The 25710-nt window shown below is 39.0% G+C and overlaps 2 protein-coding genes across 13 annotated transcripts in view; both read left to right on the top strand.

The window, feature by feature from the left end:
- Positions 1–11071, top strand: part of aspg (asparaginase homolog (S. cerevisiae)) — a 29734-nt gene extending 18663 nt beyond the window's left edge. For 2 of the 12 annotated variants that reach the window (XM_047157676.2, XM_047157678.2), the window contains 8 exons: positions 2840–3003; positions 6137–6223; positions 6633–6732; positions 8303–8368; positions 8526–8543; positions 8873–8893; positions 9305–9365; positions 9864–10003. In XM_047157676.2, coding sequence (XP_047013632.1) covers positions 2840–3003; positions 6137–6223; positions 6633–6732; positions 8303–8368; positions 8526–8543; positions 8873–8893; positions 9305–9365; positions 9864–9871 — 525 coding nt within the window. In that variant the 3' untranslated portion in view covers positions 9872–10003. Of the gene's footprint in view, positions 1–2839; positions 3004–6136; positions 6224–6632; positions 6733–8302; positions 8369–8525; positions 8544–8872; positions 8894–9304; positions 9366–9863 lie in introns of all 12 variants that reach the window. The other 10 variants (XM_017476673.3, XM_017476675.3, XM_047157677.2 and 7 more) reach the window with 9 other exon arrangements.
- An 8185-nt stretch (positions 11072–19256) lies between these two features.
- kif26ab (kinesin family member 26Ab) overlaps positions 19257–25710 on the top strand; it is an 80683-nt gene continuing 74229 nt past the window's right edge. The window contains exons 1-2 of the mRNA XM_017476874.3: positions 19257–19538; positions 19775–20005. Coding sequence (XP_017332363.1) covers positions 19488–19538; positions 19775–20005 — 282 coding nt within the window. The 5' untranslated portion in view covers positions 19257–19487. The remainder of the gene's footprint in view (positions 19539–19774; positions 20006–25710) is intronic.

Raw genomic sequence — 25710 nt, 5'->3', positions numbered from 1 at the left:
ATAGCAGTCACATGAATTAAGTATCACATTAAAGTGTCTAATAATCGGAAAGTCTGTGCATAGTTAGGTGTTTTTTTTTTTTTGTTTTTTTTTTTAGGCTTAGTGCCTAGTACATAATGTACACTAACACAGGTCATTTTGAAAAGATGCATTTTCAAGTTTCCCTGTGCTATTGTGGAATTGGTCTTAATTAAGTCATGGTTAAAAAAGCTCAATCTCTTAAGCAGTTTGATGTACGCCATCAAGAGTCAATACAATATAAAAAAACAGGCATCATAAGACCTAAACACAGAAAATACTGACCTTTCATAGAGCTGGTTTAGAGTCAAACTGTCATTTTAGAAATGGATGAAACAGAGACACAAATGCACAACCAATGTGGTTGTACCCAAAATACTTCCATTTTATGCATGCATCATAGATAATAGCCATCTATGTAGTTGAACATAAAGTATGTATATATGAGTAGGTTTATGGCAAGAAGCGACGTACCAGAAGAAGAAGAGCCATCTTATCTCTCAGAGAAAATACTGCTATCATGCTACCCTTGAGAAGAGAAACAGAAGACAGGAAACTAAACATATTTTTATCTTGTCTAGGTAGAGGTCATTGTGAGATAAGGCCTCTAATGCACTAATGAGATGGCATCTGATGGCATTTAACCCATGTTTGAAAAGACCTGGCACTGATAACCTTGCTCTCCAAACAGCCGCACTTATCCAGTCGAATTTAGCGCTGTGTTTTTCAGAATAAGAGATCAAGGCTAAGGTGGCACTTGGAATTTTGCCTCAGGGCTGAACTGAAATGTCTGAATGCTTTGTAAAACAACAACAACAACAACAACAACTGTTTTCTACTGCATGTAAAGATGATCGACAAAGTGAAAAAACCCCCAGATTTATTAGTAAGGTGTTGGGCCACCCCAAGCCACCTGAACAGCTTAATTACACCTTGCAGGCTATAAATTAAACCAGAAGTCTGCAGAACTGTACTGGAATGATGAACATCGTTCTTCCAAGATATATTCCCTCAGTTGGTGTTTTGATGATTGTGGTGGAGAGCACTGTCTAACACGTTTGTCAGCTCTCCCATAGGAGTTCAATCATGTTTAGATCTGGTGACTGTGAAGGCCATAGTATATGTTACATAATTTTCACACTGTTTGAACTATTCAATGAACCCTTGTGCCCTGTGGATGGGGAAGGCATCATCACCGTGAGGATAGAAATGCCTCATCATAGGATAATGGTGATCAGTCAGAATAACTATGTAATGATTTGCAGTGCTACTTTGCTTTAAGGGAGACAAGTGGAATCATGACAGCTTTTAAAATGCTCCCACAGAATGACCGAACCATCAGGATTTGTGTGATCAACAGACATTTCTGACAGTAAATTATTCTTGGCCATTCTTTGCCATCCAGTTTTAGAAATAAAATAGAACAGAGTCAATGTTTATTTTATGTTTATTAATGGTGTTTCTTATGAAAACACATAACTACATGTACTAAATACTGCAGAAAATGTGTCTATGTCAGAAGTTATGTGTATTAGCAAAGAGGCTCAAAAGTTTATATGCCTGATGATGTGCTCTAGTTAATTGATTTTGAATGTATCTCATTAAGGTGTCTAATAAATGGAAAGTATAAAAGGTTTTTTAGACTTGGTGCCTAGTACCTAGTGCACACTGACATGGATCATTTTGAAAAGATGCACTTTCAAATTTTCCTGTGCTATTGTGGGTTTGGTCTTAATTAAGTCATGATGGTTATATTTCTTAAGCAGTTTGATGTCTGCAGTCAAGAGTCAGTACAATATTTTAAAAAAAACAACAAAACAAAAAAAAACAGGCATCACAAAACCTTAACACAGAACATAATCTAAAAAAATGACTACAAAGCAGGAAGAAGTGGAAATAAAATTAAAATAAGAATAAAAACTAAAATCCAGAATAAGGATCCATATTTATATCACTGTCAGACACACTTTAAAAGGGTATTATTTTTTTTATTATTATTATTATTTTTTAAGACACCATTGTTGTTGCTTGTAATAACTCAACTGTATGTAAACTATCATAACTAATGTCGTGAAAAATCACCTTAACTTAAATAAAACCCTCTCAGAGTCCAGGGGTTTTAGATGCCAAAAATGAGACTTTTATTGAAGAATCACAAAAGCTGAGATGTCTGAATATCATCTGACCGTTACAATCAATGCTCAGGTGTTTGTACTACGCTAAAACGATCTCATTTGGCGATCTCATTTAAAATTACATTTCTGATAATTCGCCACAATTATGTTTCTTTCTTTCTCCACATCTTATCTATAACTGCAGTGCAGGTTCAATCAGCTCATTTTAAAAAAGTTTTTATTTTACTGACATACGTCATGGGTTTCACCAGATATCTGAAGAAGTCATTAAAATTAATTTGGTAAAAATACAGAGATTAAAACAGAGTATAACTTTTTTTCTGAGAAATAACAGTGCAAGAATAAAAGAAAACACGTTTTCTACTGCAGTGTACGTGTTCACTGATCTCACCAAAATTATCTCACCAGCTTCACCTAAAATGATCTTTGTTTTTTTGATTAACATACTGATTTCTCTTTAATACCTTATATATTGGTCACACGTGATTGGATCTTACTCTTGATTGCTTAATCTTAACATACTGAGTCATTGAGTGATTTTCTTTTTTAATATATACCATTTGCTTTAAAAATATACTATACTAACACAAATGGCACTGATTTATTTGTTTAACTTTCACATAATAATGCCTCAAAAAAGGTTTGTGCTTGTGATTTTCTGAACTGATTGAGTGCTTTTCCTACAGGGAGGTAACTTGAGCATGGAAGACTATGATGGCCGGACTCCCCTCCATATCGCTGCCTGTGAGGGTCACTTCAAATTAGTGCAGTATTTACTGAGCCAGGGAGCCACCGTTTACGCTAAAGATCGCTATGGGAACACACCTCTTCTAAACGCTGTTCGTTTCAGGTAAGATTGTGAATATGCTTTACATTCAGTTGCATAATTCTTGGCAGCCTTGGTAAAGATAAGTTTAAAAAAAAAAGCAATGAAAAATGTCTGTGGTTAACTAGCTTAATCTCACACTGAAGATATAAGATAAATGAGTTAAAAATCCAATTTGGTTAAAATTTTAAAAAACATTTTATGAGCAGAATATAACCAAAGCATCTTCCCTTTTTATTTATTTTAGTATTATTTTAGTATAGTATTTATTGTACTCTAAATTCACTTGTAAGCAGGAACTCTTTTGTGGTTGTCCATGACTTTGTATTTCACTAGGGTATAAATATGAGATATGACAGAGGCAATATTCTTTTAGTCATTCATCAACATGGGGAAGATTAAAGAACACACAAATTCTCACTGTTAAGTATGGTGGAGTATCTGTAATGTTGTACAGATTTTCAGTGATAATCTGGCTGATTCTGCCAGGACATTTAAACTGGATCATGGTTGGATCTTCCAGCAGGACAGTGATGCAAGGCATACATCCAAATCCACACAAAATAGTTTCAGTGACCAGAGAGTTGAGCTTTTACATGGCCATCCTAGTCCCCTGATCTAAACCCAATTGAAAACCTGTAGGGTGAGCTGAAGAGGAGCGTTCAGAAGGAAGAACCTCAAACTCTGGATGATCTGGAGATTTTCTGTATTGAGGAGTCTCACAGGTTCCTTCCTCATCAAGCATTATAGGACTTAGTGCTGGTGTGCTATGCTTTAGTTAAATTAAAGGGTGGATTTCTTTGATAAGCTAGGTAATTGCAAATCCTTTTTTTTTCCATAATATTTTGACCAGTTTCTACCAAGGGTGACAATCATTTATTGAGCTGCATGTTTATGTTATGTAAAGTGTGTGTATGCATAGACATGTAAATGTTTTGTGTATGTGTTTTCGCGATTGAAGGTTTCACCATGATTTCTATCTGAATGTCTGTAAGCAATTGAAGGTATGCATTGTCACACAGGTTCCTGAAAGAAAGCATATGCTTAATGGGTGGGTGAGAGTGCGTGGGTGTCTTGTTTTGCAGGTCTGTTCTATGCCATATTTCCTTATTACCTTATGAACAGTGTCATAAGAGAACCCTCATAGTTTCAGCTTGTTTTGGTTCAGTAAACGAGTGTTTTTCCAGTTAAATTACAGGTTCTGTGTTCAAAGCATAATGCAAAGGTTACTGTCCATTTGACATCTCTGCATCTTTGTAACCTTGTTTAAAAAAAAAATCAAGCACATCAACATAATTACAGTAGACTTGTGTCCCAGCTAAGGTGTGTTCCTGACTCAAGGCCAGTGTTCCTGACTCAAGGCCAGTGTTCCTGGGATAGGCTTGGGATCCAGCACGAGCCAAGTGATGATGAATGAATTAATGAAATCCTCATATAGTTGGAGAAAGGATTGTGTTTGGTGTCTGACTTGCTTTTTGGCACTGATGTGCATTCAGATGGAGAGTTTGTGAATCTATTAGGCTGGGGGCTCTCTTGCTTCTACGGTGCCGCAGTTCTGTTCATCCGTCTGTTTTTCATGATCCACAACCTCGCCGTGTGCTGCTCATACAAACTCCCTCAAACATAAACGTTAGACATACAGCTGGCCTAATTGCACGCAATCCTAATGATCACTATATGGTCTGTTGAGCACACCAAATGATGGCTCGGCTCAAGAAACTAGGACAGAGTTTCTTTCCTCTTCATTTTCTCCAATGTTTCACAGGCTATCAGTAGTCTCTCTACATCACTCTCTGCGGAGACGTTACATACAAACAAACCCGGATGAGATGTCAACCTCATTAAAGGAGGGAGAAGGGAGGGGGTACAACTAAATTACAGTTGTACACAGCGGGAGTGAGAGGGTGTGCGTGTATATGTGTGTGTGGGTATGTACAGGAATTAGACAGACTCCTTAAAGGCCTTGACAACAATTATCATTTAATTAGAGTGAGCATGAGGCAGTCAGTCACTGGTGCTTATTTTTACTCCCGCTATTATATTTCTTTGGTGTTCTGAGACCCTGGACACATTTCCGTTCCTGAGGGAGTGGTTCAGAGCTCAGCGAAGCAGTATCGCCATCCTTTGTTAGATTAAGCAGAGGAGAGAAACTGCTGTTGCTTGTTGTGTCTTCTTCCTGGGCAAGGCCACCAATTTTTCTTTTAGAACCATCCAGAAAGATTTCAATTTGCATCAATTGGAGTCTGAGCTGCTGTAAACGGAAAGATCAGCAGTCAGGGGCAATGTCAGTCTTTCGAAGTATTTAAAGCGATTCATTTGAAGACGCTTTGCTTCTCATTTGTATTCACTACAACAGTAACACAAGGTGTCATGTTGCTATAAGGAAAATGAGAATGCTGAAAGGTGTGTTCTATAAACCAGCCCTACCTGCTTCTCTCTTCATGACTGACAGGTACTATGACTAGTAGAGGTAGGACAAACTGGATATGCAACAGCCACTAGTTTTGTGACTGACTGAATTAGAAGGAAACCTATACAACAGGGTAGGGCCAAACTGTAGCCCTGAAATAGGTTAGTGGTGGACCACACCTATCATTATGTGAGAAACATGAATATTTCCATGCTAAAGATTTATTTAGGCCTGTCTTGAGAAACACAGGTTTCATTCTGTATAATGAGATGTTTTTTTATGGTTTTGGTCCCTTGTTCCTTTCAGTTCTACGTTGCTTTGTGGTGTGATGTCTCGACTTGTCCAAGCTTGTCTGCATCCTTGCAGTCGTCTTTGTGCTGTAGTGTCAGCCACTAAACTAAATGCAATAGTTGCTAAGAGCAAGGGTTAATCAAACATTACACTTTCCTAAGATTAAGTTTTCAGTGTCAGATGCATTAAAGGAAAAGATCTTTCCTTTGAAGTGGAAGTTTCTTTAATACCACCACGTCCACTTGGTGCCATTTCATGCTTTTGTATCCATGCAGCGTTTGCTTAGAACTTTATACGGAAGCGGTTTTCAATGTGGAATTGTATGCTTGATGTCAAAACACTTCAGAGAGTATCAAGAAGACGCTGTATCACAGACAAAACAAGACCTCGGCCGTTCTAGTTTGGACAGCCGTGCATCTGTCTCTATAATTTTTTTTCTCTCATCTTCTCTCATAGACACAAAGATGTGGTGAAGTTACTGAAAAAAACGGGAGCCCATTTTTCTCGTGATGAAATGGAAGGCACTGGAACCGAGTTTTGCAGGTGACACAGACACTATACCCCACAGTAGCATTCACGCAGGTTTGACCAGTCATTCAAGGCTTCCTTGAGGTTTTAGAATGTTCCCTAACCACATTACATGCATACAACAGATACAGTGTATGCCTGGCATTTGAGGTTTAAAGCAAAGAGTTACACACTTTTATTTATTCCACAATTCCTCCGTATAACATTTCCATATAATGGCAAGAAATTCAGATTAACACACTCATGCTAATTATTATTCTCTCTTGACTGCTTTATCAAACATTTCTTTGACAGATCATGAAGATGTACATCAAGTTAACAGGACTGTATTGTTTACTTTTCAGTAATCTGTATTTTATCAAGACAAATACATAATGTAACGTGTGTGTGTGTGTGTGTGCCCGCACATCTGTTTGTATCATAGTCTGGCAGCAAACGCAGATTTGGAAGGATTGCAGATTTGGCACTTAGCTGGAGCTGATCTGACTATGCCAAGTTATAATGGGCAATTAGCCATTGAGGTGGTAAGTATAACTAGCATCCGTTCTGATGACTCACAATGCCCTCCACTAATATTGGCACCCTTGGAAAATATGAGCAAAAAAGGCTGTAAAAAAAAAAGTTGTCTTTTGTTTAACATTTTGTTCAGAAAAGTCACAAATGTACTCTGCTCTCATACATATCGAACAATTGCAAACACAACACAGGTTTATATAAGAAATAATATATTTGTTATATATGTGTGCAAGAATTAATTGGCACAGTTTTAGTCAATACTTTGTGCTACCTCCCTGTGCCAAGATAACAGCTCTGAGTCTTCTGCTATAATGCCTGATGAGGTTAGAGAATACATGGCAAAGTATCTGAGACATTCCTCCATACAGAATCTCTCCAGATCCTTCAAATTTTGAGGTCCATGCTGGTGGACTCTCCTCTTCAGTTCACCCCACAGGTTTTCTATGGGTTTCAAGTCAGGGGACTGGGATGGCCATGGCAGGATTTTGTGATCAGTAATACATTTTTGTGTTGATTTTGATGTATGTTTTGGATAATTGTCCTGCTGAAAGATCCAACCACGGCCCATTTTAAGCTTTCTGGCAGAGGCAGTCAGGTTTTCTTTTAATATCTGTTGATATTTGATAGATTCCATGATGCCATGTATCCTAACAAAATGTCCAGGTCCTCTGGCAGGAAAAACAGTCCCAAAACATTAAAGAGCCACCACCATATTTAACCATGGGCATGAGGTACTTTTCCATATGGCTACTTCTCTGTGTACACCAAAACCACCTCTGGTTTTTGTCAAAAAGCCCTATTTTGGTTTCATCTGACCATAGAACCCGATCCCACTTGAAGTTCCAGTAGTGTCTGTCAAACTGAAGACGCTTGAGTGTGTTTTTGGATGAGTGAAGAGGCTTTTTTCTTGAAATCCTTCCAAACAACTTGAGGTGATGTAGGTGACTTCGGATTGTTGTTTTGGAGACTTTCTGACCCCAAGATGCAACTAATTTCTGCAATTCTCCAGCTGTGATCCTTGGAGATTTTTTCACCACATGAATCATCCTCTTCACAGTGCATTGAAACAATATAGACACGCGTCCAATTCCAGGTTGATTCATAACATTTCCAGTTGACTGGAACTTCTTAATTATTGCCCTGATGGTGGAAATGAGCATTTTCAATGCTTGTGCTATTTTCTTATTTACTTCCCATTTTGTGAAGCTCAACAACCTTTTGCCACACATCACAGCTATATTCCTTTGTCTTACCCATTGTTGTGAAAGACTAAGGGAATTTGACCTATGTGTTACCTCATATTTATACCCCAGTGAAACAGTTAGGGTTGAACATTTTCCTGTTCTTAGTCACCCAGGTGTACTAAAAAAAATGTAAATATCAATGGGAATTTACTTCAAATATATTTTTCTCATTTGAATCTATACTATAAAATAGATTCCCATGAAAAACTTCTCATGCCACATACATTCAAAAAGTAACTTCATTTTTGAGTCAGTGTATAGGTACTGTATGAAACATTGTAAGATATAAAACAATGAGCCAGTACTTCTGTTTCCTGTCTGCTTGTATTCTCAGGCCATGCAGTTTGGCAATGAGGAAGTTGTGCAGTTTCTTCAGTGGGCTGCTCAGTACCGAGCTCAGGTAGCTCTTTCACAAACACACACACTCTCTCTCTCTCTCTCCCTGAAATCACCACAGCTTGATCTGAATTACACAGACAGTTTTAGACAGATTAAAACACAGTTCAGTAATGACAAGCAGTTTGATTGTTTATTCCTTCTTGCTGCTTCTGTGACAGACAGATGAGGGTTTTGAGGTGAACATTTCTTTTTCTATTCCATTTCATTCCTGAATTCCTTTAAATATTTCTGGTCTCTGAATGAATGAACTGCATACATTAACATCTGCATTCATCTGATTGCATGAAGTATATAATGCCACAAGACATTTGTGGCATTAATCAAAATTAAGTCTTTCACTGTTCAGAAAGTTACATGTTTGCCATGAACCGAGCTGAAATGTCATACTTTTGTCTGTTGTGTCCTCTGAGGAAAAATGTGCATGATCACTTCATTGTCTTGTGGCATGTGCTGTTTTTTGCATTCATTGTCTTTTCCAAATTTCGATAACTATTCTTTATTGCAGGTTTTTGATGAAATCGAAGAGGTAAATTTCAATTTATTATTATTGGTTTTGCCACAATTAAAATTTGTTTTTGTTTTCATCACATATCTAATATACAATCAAATGAAAAAACAAGTGCACCCCATGGCTTTTTTGACACATTTGAACAAGCAAACATTTGATCGTCTTTGAAACGGTGCCTATTAATAATGTTTATATACTTGAACAAAAGCAGGTTCTAATCTCCATCACCCAATCTTAAACACCTGATTCTAATTTTATGGATTTGAAAGTGTAATAAATATAGGGGTGTACTTAATTTTTCCATGTGACTGATCTTTTTTTTGTTAATTTTAAATTCGTGAAAATTACTACAAAATGTCAATTTTATGTGTCATTTGATAGACTGCATCAGCTTTATTATTAGAGTCTGGTTTTTGTTTGCATTTATAGTTCGACATGCAAAGTTTTGGAGGGAAACAACACCTACACCAACACCTACTTTTATTGGCTGGTTTGTCATTTTGTCATACTGAAATGACTGAGGCTGTAATATGAACAGCTAGCATGAACTTTTTGTTTTCCACTATTTAATAATTGTTTTTTAAATAAATTGTTCTATAAATAAAAGCTTCAGCTATTCTAACCTTAGTTTAGCAAAAGTTTCTGCCAAATGACTTGGACACACATTCCACCCTGTGCATCGCTGCACTTGCGTTCTTTTAATTGTGACCTTGCCAATTGTTGTTAATTTGTTCATTATATTCTGACGTTGCCAATCAAAAGGGTATGAGGATGTAATTTCTTTTCCTGCAAATACATGAGTAAATGACATGTGCATGCCTCACTGTTTAAATCTGTTCAAATGAACATATGGTCTGGACTTCCATGTGCTTTCCAAAATGCAAAACAGCCATTTATTACTGTTAATTCTGAATGGAAAATATATTTCTTGTATATATTTAGAATCCAAAACCTTCATGATTTATTCCTTTCTTTTATTGTTTTCCAGAATGGTGAATTCATTGAGTTTTCAGCTTGTCCACAGAAGTTCTAAGAAGACAATCCCACCAGCATCCATCCCTTTGTTGTTTTTCATTCAGGTTATATGTATAGTGCCGTTACAGCAGATATTTTCACAAAGCAGCTTGACTTTATAAATGAGTAAACCAAAGGCAGACACATTACGAAGAGGGCTTGCGGCAGAACCCTTGAGAGGACTAGGATAGGGGAACATCCACTATGGGTGACCCAAGATAGTGAATTTTGCTCATGATTAATTACAGTATAATTGCACCTGGAGCACACAGAGGATAAGTAAACAGTTGTAATTGTGCTGGAAATGCACAGGATATTAAGTATGTGCACATTCTGAGTAAGAACTTTAATATGAACGTAACATAAAACTGGTTTTATCTGTCCCTCCTTTAAAACCCTTCTTTTTATATACCTAATTTGATCTTACATCATTACAATTGGAACCCTTTTTATTAGATAATAAACCATATATTTAGAATCTGGGCCATACTTATACAGGACTAAGCAGACACAATGTGAGTGTAATGTACTGTAGGTTCAGGTATTATACGTGAATGACATTTTATATTACTGAGCAATATATAATAATGCTGGAAGAGCTTACATCACATCAGTATTAGAAAGTAATAAAATGTTATTGTCTAAGATTTTTGACAGGGCGTTATACAATAGGTATTGTACATTTTAGAAAGTGCTTGTGAGTTAGCGAAGCCCATGTTTGGGAATGGTTTCAGTTCAAATATGCTGTTAAACCATATTTTGTGTAATCAGGCTTGCTTATCATCTCATTAGGATATCAGGAAGTGGAAAGAAAGTGTTATGATTTGCATTAGCCAACATTGGTTTAGCTTTTTTGCTAATTTACCATCTGCTAATGTCAACTGCGACAAAAGTGTGTGGCAATATTTAGTCACTGTTCAATTCACATCAACATGCAGTTTGATGTGTTTTAAAGACACACAAATGTAGTTTGAGTCGGGTAATATCCGAGAGCTGAGAAGATGCAAGTTCATGTTTTGTCCTCATAGTAAAGTAGTCAGTGTATTATTATTATTATTATTATTATTATTATTATGATTATTATTATTACTGTATGAATGTAAGTTGTGTATAAGCTGGAAAATGTTAGCAAATCTATGTTAGATAAGCGCAAACAAATAAAATAAAATATTTTGATCCTAATTGTTTGCATTGCGCTTATTGTTACTAATTTCTGAACAATCTCTCTCTCTCCCTCTCTCTCTCCTCTTTTTCTCGCTTCTCTTTCTCAATGTACCTGTTTACAATAGATTACATTAAAAAGTTGTCATCTCTTAATATGTGGAACATCTTGAAGTACAAGCTTGTTGATTTAGCTGTTATGTAATGCCATTTACCTCCTCAAGGAGTTTCACACTGCAAATGTTGAATTAAAAATGAGAAAACAATAATATAATATGAAATATATAACTTAGAACTTGTATACGTATATTATGTAACTTATAAAAGTCCAGAACTGTGTCCACATAAACAGCCAATGCTGTATATGAATGTGAGTCATGGTGATGACATTGTATTGCAATGTCAGTTATTCTTTTAACAAATAGGTTGGCCCTCCTTAGCATTCCTCCTTAGCATTTACAGATACCAGACCTCTGAAATCATAGAAATAAAATGTCTATGGACAATTATCTCCACAGCATTCTGTAATGTACAGCCTGAAATCGATTCATATACCATACTCCCTAAAAGAAAGATCTGTCTACAAGTAATCATGAATCTTGTTTTGTGATGTGTAGGACAAAATGATCAAACATGTCAGTTTGTAGATCGATTTATGGCAGATGTCAATGTCATGAATGTAACCGAGGTAATAGACTAAAGAGAAAGAATCCATCTACAGTGCTGTGAAAAAGTATTTCCTGATTTCTTCTGTTTTTGTGTATCTCTCATACTAATTAGTTTTAGATCTTCAAATGAAATACAACATAAAACAAAGGCAACCGGAGTAAACACAAAGCACATAAAGACAAAAACATTTTTTTATTGAAGCAAAATTTTTAAATTATCCAACACCTATCACCCATGTGAAAAACTAATTGCCCCCTTAAATTTAAAATTGGTTGTGCCACCTTTAGCAACAATAACTGCAACCAAACGCTTCCGATAACTGGAGATCAGTCCTTCATTTACTTCTAGGACTAGGATTTACTCCTATACTTTGGATCATTGTCTTGCTGCATAATCGAGTTGCACTTGAGTTTCAACTTACGGACTGAAGACCGGACATTCTCCTTTAGGATTTTCTGGTAGAGAACAGAATTCATGTTTCCCCCAATTATTGCAAGTTGTCCAGGGCCTGAAGCAGCAAAGCATCCCCATGCCATCACACTTCCACCACCATGCTTGACCGTAGGTATGATGTTCTTTTTGTGGAATTCTGTGTTTGGTTTACGCCAGATGTAACAGGACCCCTTTCTTCCAAACAGTTCCACTTTCGACTAATCAGTCCACAGATCATTCTCCCAAAAGGTTTGAAGATCATCAAGGTGTGTTTTGTTAAACTTCAGATGAGCCTTAATGTTCTTCTGGGTTGGCAGTGGTTTTCACCTCACCACTCTTCCATGGATGCCATTTTGCCCAATGTCTTTTTGATAATGGAGTCATGAACAGTGACTTTGTTGATGCAAAAGAGGTCTGTAGGTCCTTTGATGTTGTCCTTAGGTCTTCTGTAACTTCCTGGATGAGTAGTTGCTATGCAAAGCCCCATCACACACATGGAAGGTGTGTTTGTGTGCAAAGAAGTTATGAAAATTTGACAAGATGTAAAACAAACAAACAAAAATGTAAGATGCTTTCATTTAATCCAAAAGTTTCCAATCATGTTTATTACAGAAATCCAGAATTTTATTTTATTTTATTTTATTTTACAGTTTAATGAACACTTAATTTTGATCTAAAAGCATATAAATGATCTTGGATTCATCTTTATTTTACCAGGCACACATGCTTTAGAAACATTTCGCCTTCAAAATGTCTGTTCACAAAAACTTTCCGTAGCGTTTAGTTAGCAGGGAGTTTCTGCAAAATAATGTCGGGTGTTTTTGTTTTTTTTTTTTTTTTTTTTTTTTTTTTTTTAAAAACTGGATTATACTGATAAAGCATTTCTGGAACTACGGAACAGAATGAAGTCCTGGGCAAGGCTGAATGTGGAGCTGAGTGTTTGGGGAGTAGGTACCGCAGGAAGCCAGGAGAGCCGGTCTGACCTGCACGGCCTTCATTCCAGTCTGTCAGTGAATAGGGCTTGTATGAACAGTGCCCTAAGCTCTCAGTATAAAAACACTGCACTGTCACACACTTTGCTCATCGGGAGGTGAAGACACTGCGAGGAAAGTTCTCCTTTCGCGGTCAGGTTGACTCTTTTCTTTCTTTTAAACATGCTTTTTCTCTCACCAAGGAACTGAAACGCACTGGGATGAAGTCGGACTCCAGCAGCCTACGGTAAGACGACTGCTCCGTGCTAAAAAAACAAACAAACAAAAAAAAAACGCATACTATCTTACCTAATAGTTTGTCGAAACATAATACACCACCTTCTGTGTCGTATATTCGACCTACTCATTAGTAGACTAGTATGCGGTTTTGGACGTAGCCCAAGCTTGAAGATGGCCACCACGCGCACCTTCACTACCCGGAAGCGATGGAGCTGATGTGGTCTGTCTGGTGCAGTGGTTCTTAACAGTTCAACAGTTCTATACAAAAATTGTGAAATGTTTAGGACCACTTGACCAGGCAGACGTTTTCTTTGGTACTGGAAGAAAAAAAGCAGGAAGAAGGAGCTCCTCCCTCTGTTTATACTTCATGAAGCTGTTGCTATAGATATGCAAGTTAATGCTGTAGCCTGTGTAGTCTATAGACACCTATAGATCATTTCATTAAGCTCCCAACCGGTGATGGAGGAACATCATAAATAGTAGTTTAACAGTGTTTTAAAGTCTTTCCCCAAACTAATGGGGGTAATGAGATTTTAATGAGATGTTTCAATGTGATAAATGTATTATTATTATTATTATTGCAATAAAATCTTTCATGCAGAAAACAGAATGTGCACAGTGTTCTCTCATGTTTGTTTCCCTCCATATTAACCAACTTTCTTTCTTTCTCTTTCTCGTTCTCCCCTCTGTGTTCCAGAACAACACAAACCTCCGTTGCAATTAAGATATTATATATATATATATATATATATATATATATATATATATATATATATATATATATATATATATATATATATATGAAAGGTATTTTGTTATTTAATTAATCAATGGGGACATTATATTATGTTATGTTATTCTATGTTATGATATATTGTAATGAAATAATAAATTCCCTTGTGTTAATGCATTTCAGAAGGGCTTTTAGGTCTCCGTCTACAGCAGTGGACTTCAATCTTGTCCTCAAAGTGTCGGTGTGTCAGCAGGTTTTCATTCCAGCTAAGCAGGAACACAACTGAGCACACTTGTTTAATCTATTGATCTCGATCTTCAAACAACTGTTAGGTGTGGCCCCTGAAATGAAAACCGTAATGAAAACCTTCAGACATACCGACACTTTGCGGGTAAGATTGAAAACCTCTGCCCTACGTGTTGATCACTGCTTCTTCTTCTTCTTCTTCTTCTTCTTCTTCTTCTTTTCATAAAGAATCAGAATAAAGTGGACGGACACTTTCCGGGTGAGTTTTGAGCTGAGTTGGCGCTCTCCGTGGTGCTGAAGATTGTCTCCGGGAGTCAGAACACATTTCTACTCCATTTATCCACCCTGAAGACGTCTTGCACTTTGCCCAGATGATTTAAGGGCCCAACCTTACAAGCGTCTAAGCGTGACAAATGCACAACAAGCGAGGGCAAGTGCTGAACGAAAACTCAGGCAAATCAATAAGTGCAATTATTACGTTAAATCCTTACATCAACCCTCATTAGTTCATGACAAGTAAAAAAAATATATCAGTACAGCAAACAGTGAGTGAAGAAGCCCATGCAAACATCACCTTGTAGTGCACAAACTTCTTCATTATACAATATACAGTTTGCGAGCTACTAGGAAACAAATCCAGCGGATTATCTGGTTCTTATGCACAAGAGACAGGAACAAGATGGAGAAGACTAAAGAGACTCATGAATTGTAAATAAGGTCCGAAATTCAAATCGGCTAATATTGATTTGTGTCAAGCGAAAATGAGAAAATAGCAAGTGTCGCATTACATCCGTTAATCAGGCCTCAAACCTCAGTGGAAAATATATAGCTATAGAATAATTTAGGAACCAGCATTCAAAAGTGGTTTTCATGGTTTCATAATACATAATCTATAATCCCATGTTAATAAACCCGCTAAGAACCCATGTTACAGAGCGCAACTTCAGCTGCTTTCTTTTAAAAATCTGTAAATGTAAAAAAACTTTAAACCACCTCCTTAACACAATCTCACTAAATGTCACAATATCACTACACTCACATTTGCTTTAGAGTGTCTTTAATAAATTATTCATAAACCCAAGATTGCAAGTTGCTTTCTTTATCTGAGTAAGGCGCTTGATCTCAGCGGTGTGCCTATAGCACCGATATTCGCTAAATGCTGCTTGTTATGGAGCAGAGGCGAAGAGCTCTGATGATGAGTGAGGAGGAGGAGGAGGAGGAAAAGGAGGAGGACATGTCAGCAGTCTTAATGAGGAGCCCGGAGCGCTTTGCCTACACGGGCGAGGCCACCAGATGTCGGCCCGTTGTCCCTGGAGAACTCTCTGTGCGGAATTTCATCAGCGTGCTGGGGTGACCCTGCCCCATCCCGCGGCTGCGCGTGCTAAATCACCTTTACAACGGATTGCAATCATCAGGTCCTAAAACACTAACGTATGAGTGACCCCCACCACACCTTTCCAGCCCACACTGTCATCTCAAAAAGAATTGTGTGTGTGTGTGTGTGTGTGTGTGCGTGATACAGTGTGTGTGTGTGTGTGTGTGTGTGTGCGTGCACTGTGTTCGTGTGTGCGCATGTGTTTCTCTCTGTGTGCGTGACGTGTGTGCGTGTTTTACTTTGCTGACAAATTTACGACGTACCGACGAGAAGCTACAGAATCTCAGTGATGCGATGAAATGGTATTCACGCTCGAACTTGTCAACAATCAGCAGTGTCTCCCCTTCACGGAACGACTCTTCAAGCCAGAAACGAGTTTATTGCAGCAATAATGGCCACCTGCTTATCTACGAGGAAGTCCTCTGTGTGCACTAGATAAGAGTTTTATTAACAGGCCGGCCGTAATGTCATGCATTCAGTGTACAAACAGCGGCATATAACCGACTTAATCAGGCATAATAAGTCGCTCGATTGCAGCATAACCTGAGAGCCAAGACCAAAGAAGAGCTTTAATGTCAGTGCGATCTGAGAAACTGACTCAGAATAATCCTTGATATTAAACCACATTAATCCACAACTGCCGCACAGTAAAGGTAGAGAAACTCATTTCAGCTTTGAGATGAATGCAATCCGTTATGCACAAGCGTCAGGCTCGAGACACAATCTGCCCAAAATTCCCTGCAGCCTTTCCAAGATGTCGATGGCATCAATAGACGTTTAAAACATTTATGCAGACTATGCATGATTACGTGGCAGCCACACATTGAAGAAAAAAAAAAAAAACCCTAATAGGGTTTTGTTCCCCAAGATAGACACATTATATCTGTACCCTTTTAGGAAACATCAGTGGTCCTTAAAGTCTGATTATCTCAGGTATATATATTAATTTTTTCTCATTATAAATACAAAAGACATAAACTTGATGGTACCACGTCACTGACAAGCGTTTGTACCCTAAAAGGTATAGCTTATTAAGCCTGCCTTTTTTCTGCAAGTGCAGGGGAGTGTAACTAATTAAAAAGGTCACTTGGCTCACTTGACTCCAGGTGCTTAAGTGGAAAGCACAATGAGTGCAAATCAGCTTTTCAATGAAAAACTGGCAAGATAATGTTCAAGATGACAAGTGGAATTGTAAAGTTCTGAATTTTGGGTTCATGCTTCAGTCAGCAGAAGTCAACCTGAAAAAGCAAAGGCGGGAAAGAGACAAACGGAAAGACAGATTGAAAGAGGGGAACACACACACACACACACACACACACACACACACACACACACACACACACAGAGAGAGAGAGAGAGAGAGAGAGAGAGAGAGAGAGAGAGCGAGAGAGAGATGCTGATATGAGGAGATACAGACAGAGCGAGCACGCGAGAGGGACATAGAGAATGGAAGGAAGGCGCAGGGGTAAAGAGAGATAGAGAGGGAGAGAAGGAAAGAGAAAGAGAGGTGGAGTTGCAGAAGGTGGTCCTCCTCATCACTGTCGCCTGAATCCACTCGCAGAGCTGCAGCGTGGACGCACAGTGGATGCATGAATGAGGAAAGTGCCTCACAAGGATGTTTGCTCATAGCGCATGGATTGCAGGAGGATTTCTAATGGGCTTGCTGCTTATTTGGACATATCTCAAAATTGGGATGATTCATATCAAACGAGAAAGATAACTGAGAAAGCCTTGAGGATAAACGCAACGCTTTGCATGAGTTGCAGATGGATGTGAGGCACAAGTCATTTCTTTCGGGATTAAAAACAACCCACCATAATATTGGTGAAAAGTAAAATGACTCAGTGGAGCACAGAGCGTACTACATTTCCACATTTGCCATAAGCCTAAGGGATCCTTGTCCACTACAGGCTCGTAAGATGGATGTAAAAAAGTCTGAGGACGCGTCCGAATCAGACAAACCGAATCCGACCCTCATTGACTTGGGAACCTTTTTCATGGACTCAGATATAATATTTGGATTTACGAGTCATCTTTTGAGAAGGAAAGCAAAGGTAAGTGCATCGCAGCCACTCTACAAGTTAGTTTTAGCCTTTTCAGTGTGCGCTTAAGCGGGAGTGGCCACGAGTGTCAGCACCTCTTTCTCCATCACTCACCCATCCCTTATATATATATATATTTAATTAACTCTTGACACTTACTTCCAGTACAAACCGTTATGGGTAAAAAAAAATCTTGCAGGAATGGTAAGAAAAAATATATTTTCAGGGTTTCGGGCAACAAGTTCTGCACTAGGCGCTGGTAATGATGCAGTCTGTGGGAGAGCAGTCAGTAGAAGACAACACACCAGACTTTAACAAACGCTTTCATATGGTCAGAATGAGCCTATAGTAGACTGAGAGGATTTAAACTATAATCTGGATGAAAGGATGCTCTAGATATAGATCCGTCTATAGTGTAACACAGAGTACATGATATACAAAACAGTATGTAGATCTCATATCAACACAACTGTAGACATGTATTTGTATAAATGATCATTTACCTGAACCTGTATTAATGTTCCCTTAAAAGTTGCATGTACTTAATTGTTTTTAGCAATAGATATATTTGATGTAAGCTGATATAGGCTACATCATCAATTTGTGTGCTGGATAAAATCATCACATCTTTAAACTGGACATTTTACAAATAAAAGGATGGACATCATACCTGGTGTCCATGCTCAATAGTCATTTAGCAGTATGATAATTGTTCAAATAGTTTGAATGAAATAATGATCAGGAATATGTGTATCATTAGTCAATTGCTATCCTGAATTTATGGATTGCACCTTTGGATTCTGTGCCTGGCAGCCTTCTGTTCAACAGTTCATTACCACCTACTGATGGTGCCCATTCTGTGACTAATAGACAGACAAAGAAGTGGGACATTTGAGGTGGAGGGAGAAGGATAACCATTTGGGCTGGGACTTCAAATCATGTGACCACGATGCCTACATCATCGACATCAAATATTTAGATATAAATAATGAAATATTTAAAATTGCCATAGTTTTTTTTTTATTACACTCCTAGAGGTAAGTTGTAATCGCAAAAATGACCAGATGATGGCGCCAGAGTAATAGAGAAGGAATCGGCTGCTTACCTACGCGCCTCAGTCAGAGCAGCAGCAACATGGTGACATTTACACAGCACGAACAAGATGACATCATTCTTGTAAAACATGGGTCTACTTACAACTGAATGTAGGCTAGTAATGTAAAAGGGAGGAAGACATGAATGTCGGAGGAAACTCGCGACATCCAATTAAGCTAAAAGAAACACTGAAATATGTCATTTGGGAAATCTTTATTATGGTATATTGTTTAGGTTCATTTCAGATCTTACTGAGAAGGAGTCATCACTTCGTGACGCAGTGTCTAAACCGGATGTATCCTAGTACAGCCTATGTAAAAGTAGGGCTACTACTCCGCCTATACCAGCGCACTATTTAGCCGTTTTGGAAGTATCCAGAGCGCGCGCACGCGTGTACAGCCACGCCCCCTCAGCAGCTTACGGTGCAGCGCGAGCTCAGTGACAGCGGGCCAAACTGCAGCTCCGCTCCGACATGGCACGCAAAAGCGCACAACTTTTCCATGGCGATTTAAACATGCTCCTTTCACCATGTTTCACTTTTAAGCTGCCGCGTTTCTAACCAGCGCGTATAAAGTGGAATTACTTTGAAAAGCAAAACAGCTTGCTGAACTTTTTTGCTAAGTTTTTGATCAAGATGACTCGAGCTGAGAACAGTGCTGAGGGACAGACCAACAAGCGCGCCGCAGTAAGTTACAACAAGAGTAGAGTATTTTTTTTAATGAGTTCTGAGTGAGAGTTGTACTTGTTTGTGCTGGGTAGACCTGTAATAATTTACTTACTGAAGTCACAACGCACTACAAAGTTTTGCCGAACAGAGACAAGCACAGCTGTGCTTTTTTTTTTTTTTTTTTTTTTTTTTGATAATAAAGGTGCTCTCAAAAGCGCAACGTGCACTTATCGTATCTATGTTTTCTTTCCAAGGTTGATGGCGGTTCCAGTACAGAGACTTCTTCCTGCTCTTCCTCAGAGCCCAGTCCGCGACAGAGGCGGTGCGGGAGCAGACCCCAGCCCGAGGGCGCGCGCTCAGTCAGCATCATCGAGACGGACCGGGACGACGTCACTAAAGCGACAGACTTGTGCAGACAATGTCAGGTGACTGTGGCGGAGCTCAAGAGGCAAGCGCTTGCCCTGACCGAGCCAACATCACTGCAGGTCAGTGCGAGAGACGTTGTGAGAGATGCTTCTGCTTCTGAACAATCCGTTAACACCTGTAACATACAACCTCTTTTTATGGCCTGGAGAACTGGTGTAGTAGCCCGTCACCACCCTTTATATCCGCACCATGATGAATCTCTTTTAATGTCATTCATTCAGTAAATGCTTCATCCTGCTCAGGGTCCCAGTGGATCCAATGCCTGACTTGGAAACTCTGGGTGTGAGACAGGAATACACCCTTAATGGGATGCCAGTCCATCAAAGGGCACCATGTGCACACGCCTGCACACACACACACACACACACACACAAACCTAGGGGCAATTTTGAGTAGCTGATCTACCTACTGACATGTTTTTTTGGGGGCTGAGAGGAAACCAGACACTAACCCAGGGTCGGGATTGTGCTTTTTATTCCTGACCTTTCTACTCACAAAATCCAAAAAAGTTGTGTTAATAAGTTGATCTAAAACCTTGTATGTGATATTAGCAATTATTTTCCCAGTTCTGTTTCAATTAAGAGGTGCAGTGGTTTAGTGGTTAGCATGTTTGCTTCACACCTCCAGGGTTGGGGGTTCGACTCCTGCCCTTTCCCTGTGTGTGTGGCGTTTGCATGTTCTCCCTGTGCTTTAGGGGTTTCCTCCAGGTACTCCCGTTTCCTTCCCTGGTCCAAAGACATGCGCTGTAGGCTGACTGGCATCTCTAAATTGTCCACAGTGTGTGTGAATGGGTATTTGATTTCCCCTGCAATGGGTTGGCACCTCATCCAGGTTGTCCCCTGCCTTGTGCCCCAAGTCTCCTGGGATACGCTCCAGCCTCCCTGCAAAACTGTGTAGGATAAGCAGTAGAGAATATGGATGGATGTTTTAGTTATACTCAAGTAGACATTATTTATGTTTTTAAGTAACTGAGATTAAACACTTTTAGCTCAAGTTACCAGTCAGTTAGGATTATAACTAGCCTAATAAGATAATACTAGCTTAACCGTAACAACTCTGATAGTAGTTGTCCATGATCTCTACCACTACAGAACCATCAGAAATTTTTTAAGGACCCCATTTTGAGAGACATGCCATTGCTTTTTAATGGTCTGTTATCTGTTTCAAACAGCACAGGTAATTTTCCCATGAACTGTTCTGGATTAATCAGTTGTTGTTATGTGACAGTAGACACTGTAGATTGCTTGCTGAGTATGGAAAGGGTTCAAATTTATTACACAACTGTTTAGAGCATATTCATATATTTTGTGTTACAACATGAGGGTACTTTCTTGTTTAGAGTTTTAAAATAAATCTAAACTTAAAAACAGCATGACAATATGCTCCAGACTCACTATGTCATTCTGTCTGCATCTAAAACAAACTTAATTCCCTTATTCTATGGATTTCCACATGCTTTTTGGATCTAGGTATGACTACTGAGCATCAGGCTGCAGTGGGAGGACTTGAATTATACGAGACTCAATTAGTGGTGATGATTGAAATCCTTCATCGCTTGCCAAGGCCAAATGTGAATTCCCCCTCATGGTCATAATTAGTAGCAGTCTGTATAAACAGGAAAAAACTCACTGGTGAACACAGTATGCTAGTGTACCTAAATCATTTAACCTGAAGTATGTTATACCTAGTAAACCTAAGTCCCTATATTTTTACTCTATTATATTTAATCACTGTCACAGCAACATTGTCCTTAACAGTATAATCCATTATTAAAATAAGCTGCACAAATATTTCAAAACACCAATTAAATACTTAATACTAGGCAAATGTGACCTTTGCTGATTTGCTGGATTTTCTCCTGTCTTATTCATGCAAGATTTTTCTCTCCCACATTCACACACTTAAGCTGAGAGTAGCAATGGTTAGGGGTCTTTGCTTTAGAACACGGTTTGGAAGTGGCCCATTGTTTTCGGAAAACAATGCTTATCTCACTCCTTGTCCATAGACCTCAGGATTGGGGGTAGTGAGGGAATAGTTGAGTGTATTTACTGTGGAGTCTGTGGAGGAAACAGACACCCATTTGACCTTCACCATGCATTCAAAGTGTTCCTGTATATCCCACACCAAATTCCCACCACTGTTAAATATAGGCTTGCAACTCTTTATTGTTGTCTGACTTTCTGCTGAGGCCAGCCTCAGGTTCCCCCCTCCATCTCTATTTAGTGGTGGTGGTTTCAAAGGAAGATCTCACGCTTAGGTAGGATTTCACTCCCTCCAGCTTTATTTGAATCCCTCCATTCCCCCCCCCACCCCCCACCCCACCCTTCGCTTTATCCAGGTTAACAGATAGGACAGAGGAGGCTTTGTATGTGTATGTGTGTTTGTGCATGTGTGGTATTACCATCCAATACTCAGTCCTTTTACTTGGATAAACAGGATTCAGGGCTTAGTTATATCTACACCCAAACCCTCCCCTCCTTTTCTCCTTATCTTGTGCTTTACTGGGCTCCTGGAACTCGTTAAGCATGGGAACTTAAAGCGTTCTGGACTGTCTGGCCATGCAGATCATTGCTCCTGTGTGGTCTGCACCAGGTTTGGACACGGAAGGAGGTTACAGCAGAGGATTATTACTTTATCAGACTCTGATGGCTGATGGCTTAATGAGGCCGTGGGCACAACTGCCATGGGAGGCTGCTTTTTAGGGAGTGGGGGGATCAGTTTCCTCAGCTGAAGAGCAGAAAGGATACATTGTCCAAACGGGATGCAGTATGCTTACCTGACCTGAACTCCGACACATGGCTGATATGAGTTGCTAAGGATTATTTTACTGTTTATTAGGTAACAAGAAATTGCTGATGAACTTTCATTCAGCATTGTTTTTATGTCTGATTGCGTATGAGACCTTATGTGGAGTTTTTAATATCAAGTACTGGCATTCATATGTTGGTATTTTTAGTTTCAGTTCACATAATATTAGCAACCTAGTATCAGACCTGAAATCTGTTGCAAATATTACCCAAGTGTGTATGGTGAAGCGTAGTTTGCTTTAATAATCTGGCATGACTGCAGTGGAGTGCTTTTGACCTCAGTGGCACAATGCCTGAAATTTACATGAAACATTGATTACATATTTAATTAGCCATACACATGCAGAGTGGACAGTGGATTCTCTAAAACCATTTGAGGGACCTTTCTTCCTTTTATTTTTAAACTAGCAGCATCAGTCGTGTGAGCAGTTTCAGATTAGCAACACAGAAAACAGCACATACTGCTGACATACCAATCCAATAGAAGACAGTCTTTGAAATTGTGCTGTATTTGACGTTTAAAAGACAAACCCAGTGTTGCATGTACAGCACTGGTTCATGAGCTGATCCCAAGGCTGATTTTCGGAGATGTTCTGTACAGACAGTTGATAGTAACGCTCGGTCCAAGAAACGCTTGGTCAGCACTGATGCTCTGGTGACAAGCCGCTTCTTTATAGTCTTCTGCAGTATTCGTGTTAGCAGGTGGCAATTAGTCTTTCTTCACGCCCCACAGCTTTTCATGGGCCTGCATTTTTCCACAGGGCTTGCCCAGGGTTCTTCACATCCTTTGTTTTATTATTTATTGTCAATGATTCCTTTGCCAAACGAACGGGTACTTCTTCTCACACAGTGCTGCAGCTTGCAGCACAGTAGTTCATTTGCTTCAATGTTAGGACACTTGATGATGTAACAGTGGCCTAAGACTCGATGAAATGTCTGGATGCTTAACACAGCACAATGAGCAAATAATTGATTCATTGACAAAAAATGACTTGGTACTTAACTTGTCACAAAATCTTGAACACATAACTCTTAACTGTTTTAGCAAAGTTGATATGACATCTAAAGGGGTGACACAAATGGTTGAAGTTATGCTGAAATGACAGTGTTGTAAATACGGATTAAGTAGTAAGACAGAATCTGAGACCTCTACAAATTCAGTCTTGGATTCCAGTTGCATTGTGCACTACAATTATGAGATCTTTCAACAAGACTGAGGAGCCTGAACACCTGGGTTAGATCAACACTACTAAAATGGATAGAATCTTTACCCCCTTCCATTGTGGTTGGACCCCTGGTATCAAATTTAATAAGATGAATTGTTGCTTGGAGGTGGATAATTTTTCATCTATATTGTCTGCTTAGTGGGACTCAAGTGGCTGTCATCTATTACAATTGGTCACTAGATCTCCAAGGGTCTACAAGCCCTCTGTTGTGATCTGTACGACATTTTAAATTCTTTCAGGTCAAAAGCATCTGTAGCCCTTGGTCATTTTCTGGTTGAACGTGTCACCTGATACAGTTGATGACATGAACCTACTTGCCTTACCTTGGCCATAACTGCTGCCTCTGAACCTTGTTGCGTGGATGGATTTGGAAAGCAAATCTTTCATTATGAAAGGCTGATTCTTGTAGAAGCATGATTATGTGGGTCAGTGAAAGAGAAAGCAAATGAAAAATAAAGGGAAAGAGAACAAGAGAATAAAGCTAAGATTTTCTGTATGAAAGTACTGGTGGCTTGGTTGGTGTGGGATTGAATATCAAGAAAAGATTATCAGAACTGTTCTGGATTATTCAGCCTGTAGGTAAAAAAACAGATCGGAATAAATGCACAGTCATTGTATCCCCACCGTTGTCCAACTAAACACTAATTTGTATTTGAGCAATATGATAAAGTTCCTCATGTGAACTTCTATGAGTCTTGTTGTGAATACATGCTGGAGGGAAGTAGCTAAATTGCCACTTTGATGAGTCTGACAATTCTTTCTTCATAGCCTGAGCTTTTCTCATGGGAAGGCAGGCCAGTTTAAGGGAAAGGTAAGCGCTTACTGGAAGTCCTGGTTCGGCAGGCTTGGCCCATCCTTCACCTTGATCCCTGCAGGCAAGGGTTGCCCTACACATGCCTGAGCACCTGCTATAAATCAATCACTTTACCCTAATGGTTTCACATTTAGTTCTTTCCTCTCTTTCACGCTGTTTGGCACTTGGCACTAACAAGGCTTGCAAAGCAGCTTTTGAGTATCTGTGTTGTTTGCTGAGGAGAATTTTCATATATGATTTATGGGATTATTTTTGTCGGCTCTCGTTTGATTGTTAAGGCAGTTCCATTTCTGCAGTGCTCGGGAATCGCTTCTTTGAAAAAGCATGTGACATGCATACACATTTTACAAGAGTACCTTCAGAAATATCCCTTAAATTCACAGCAATAGTCTCAGTTCCTTGTAGCATTAATCAAGTTGCTAACATTCATTCCATAGTGACAGAGAATTTGACATGTGCTCTTCCGGTTATTTGGTGTGAAATGTACCTCCTGGGTGAAACAGTGAATGGACATGCTGAAATCCAGCTGAACTCGAAAGGTGGAAGTGCGGAACAGAAGAGATTGAATGCCTGGTGGCATTGGACACACATGTGAATGCCTGTTAGGGTGGAATAAATGAGAGCACATTAAGAGCACCACTCTGGAGATGAAGCTTTTTGCATGCAGCTTCACCTTTGGTGTAACTGTTTATAACTATTTAAATCCTTTGCACTGGAGACCACAGGTTAAAGACCACCGTTTTTAACCACATGAAACAATAGAGGATTGATGAAACTCCAACGCAGGTGTTAGATTTGCTTGCGTAGGCCGTAGTAACGGATGCATATTAAGCACGTTTGAATTGGGAGCTGTTCAAAGCTGTGTATTTAGCTGATAAGCTAAATTGTAAATTGTTTTATGTTCTTTTCTTTTTAAA

This window comes from Ictalurus punctatus, chromosome 9 (assembly GCF_001660625.3).
Source record: "Ictalurus punctatus breed USDA103 chromosome 9, Coco_2.0, whole genome shotgun sequence".
Classification (NCBI taxonomy): domain Eukaryota; kingdom Metazoa; phylum Chordata; class Actinopteri; order Siluriformes; family Ictaluridae; genus Ictalurus; species Ictalurus punctatus.
This window is presented reverse-complemented; position numbering and strand designations above follow the sequence as displayed.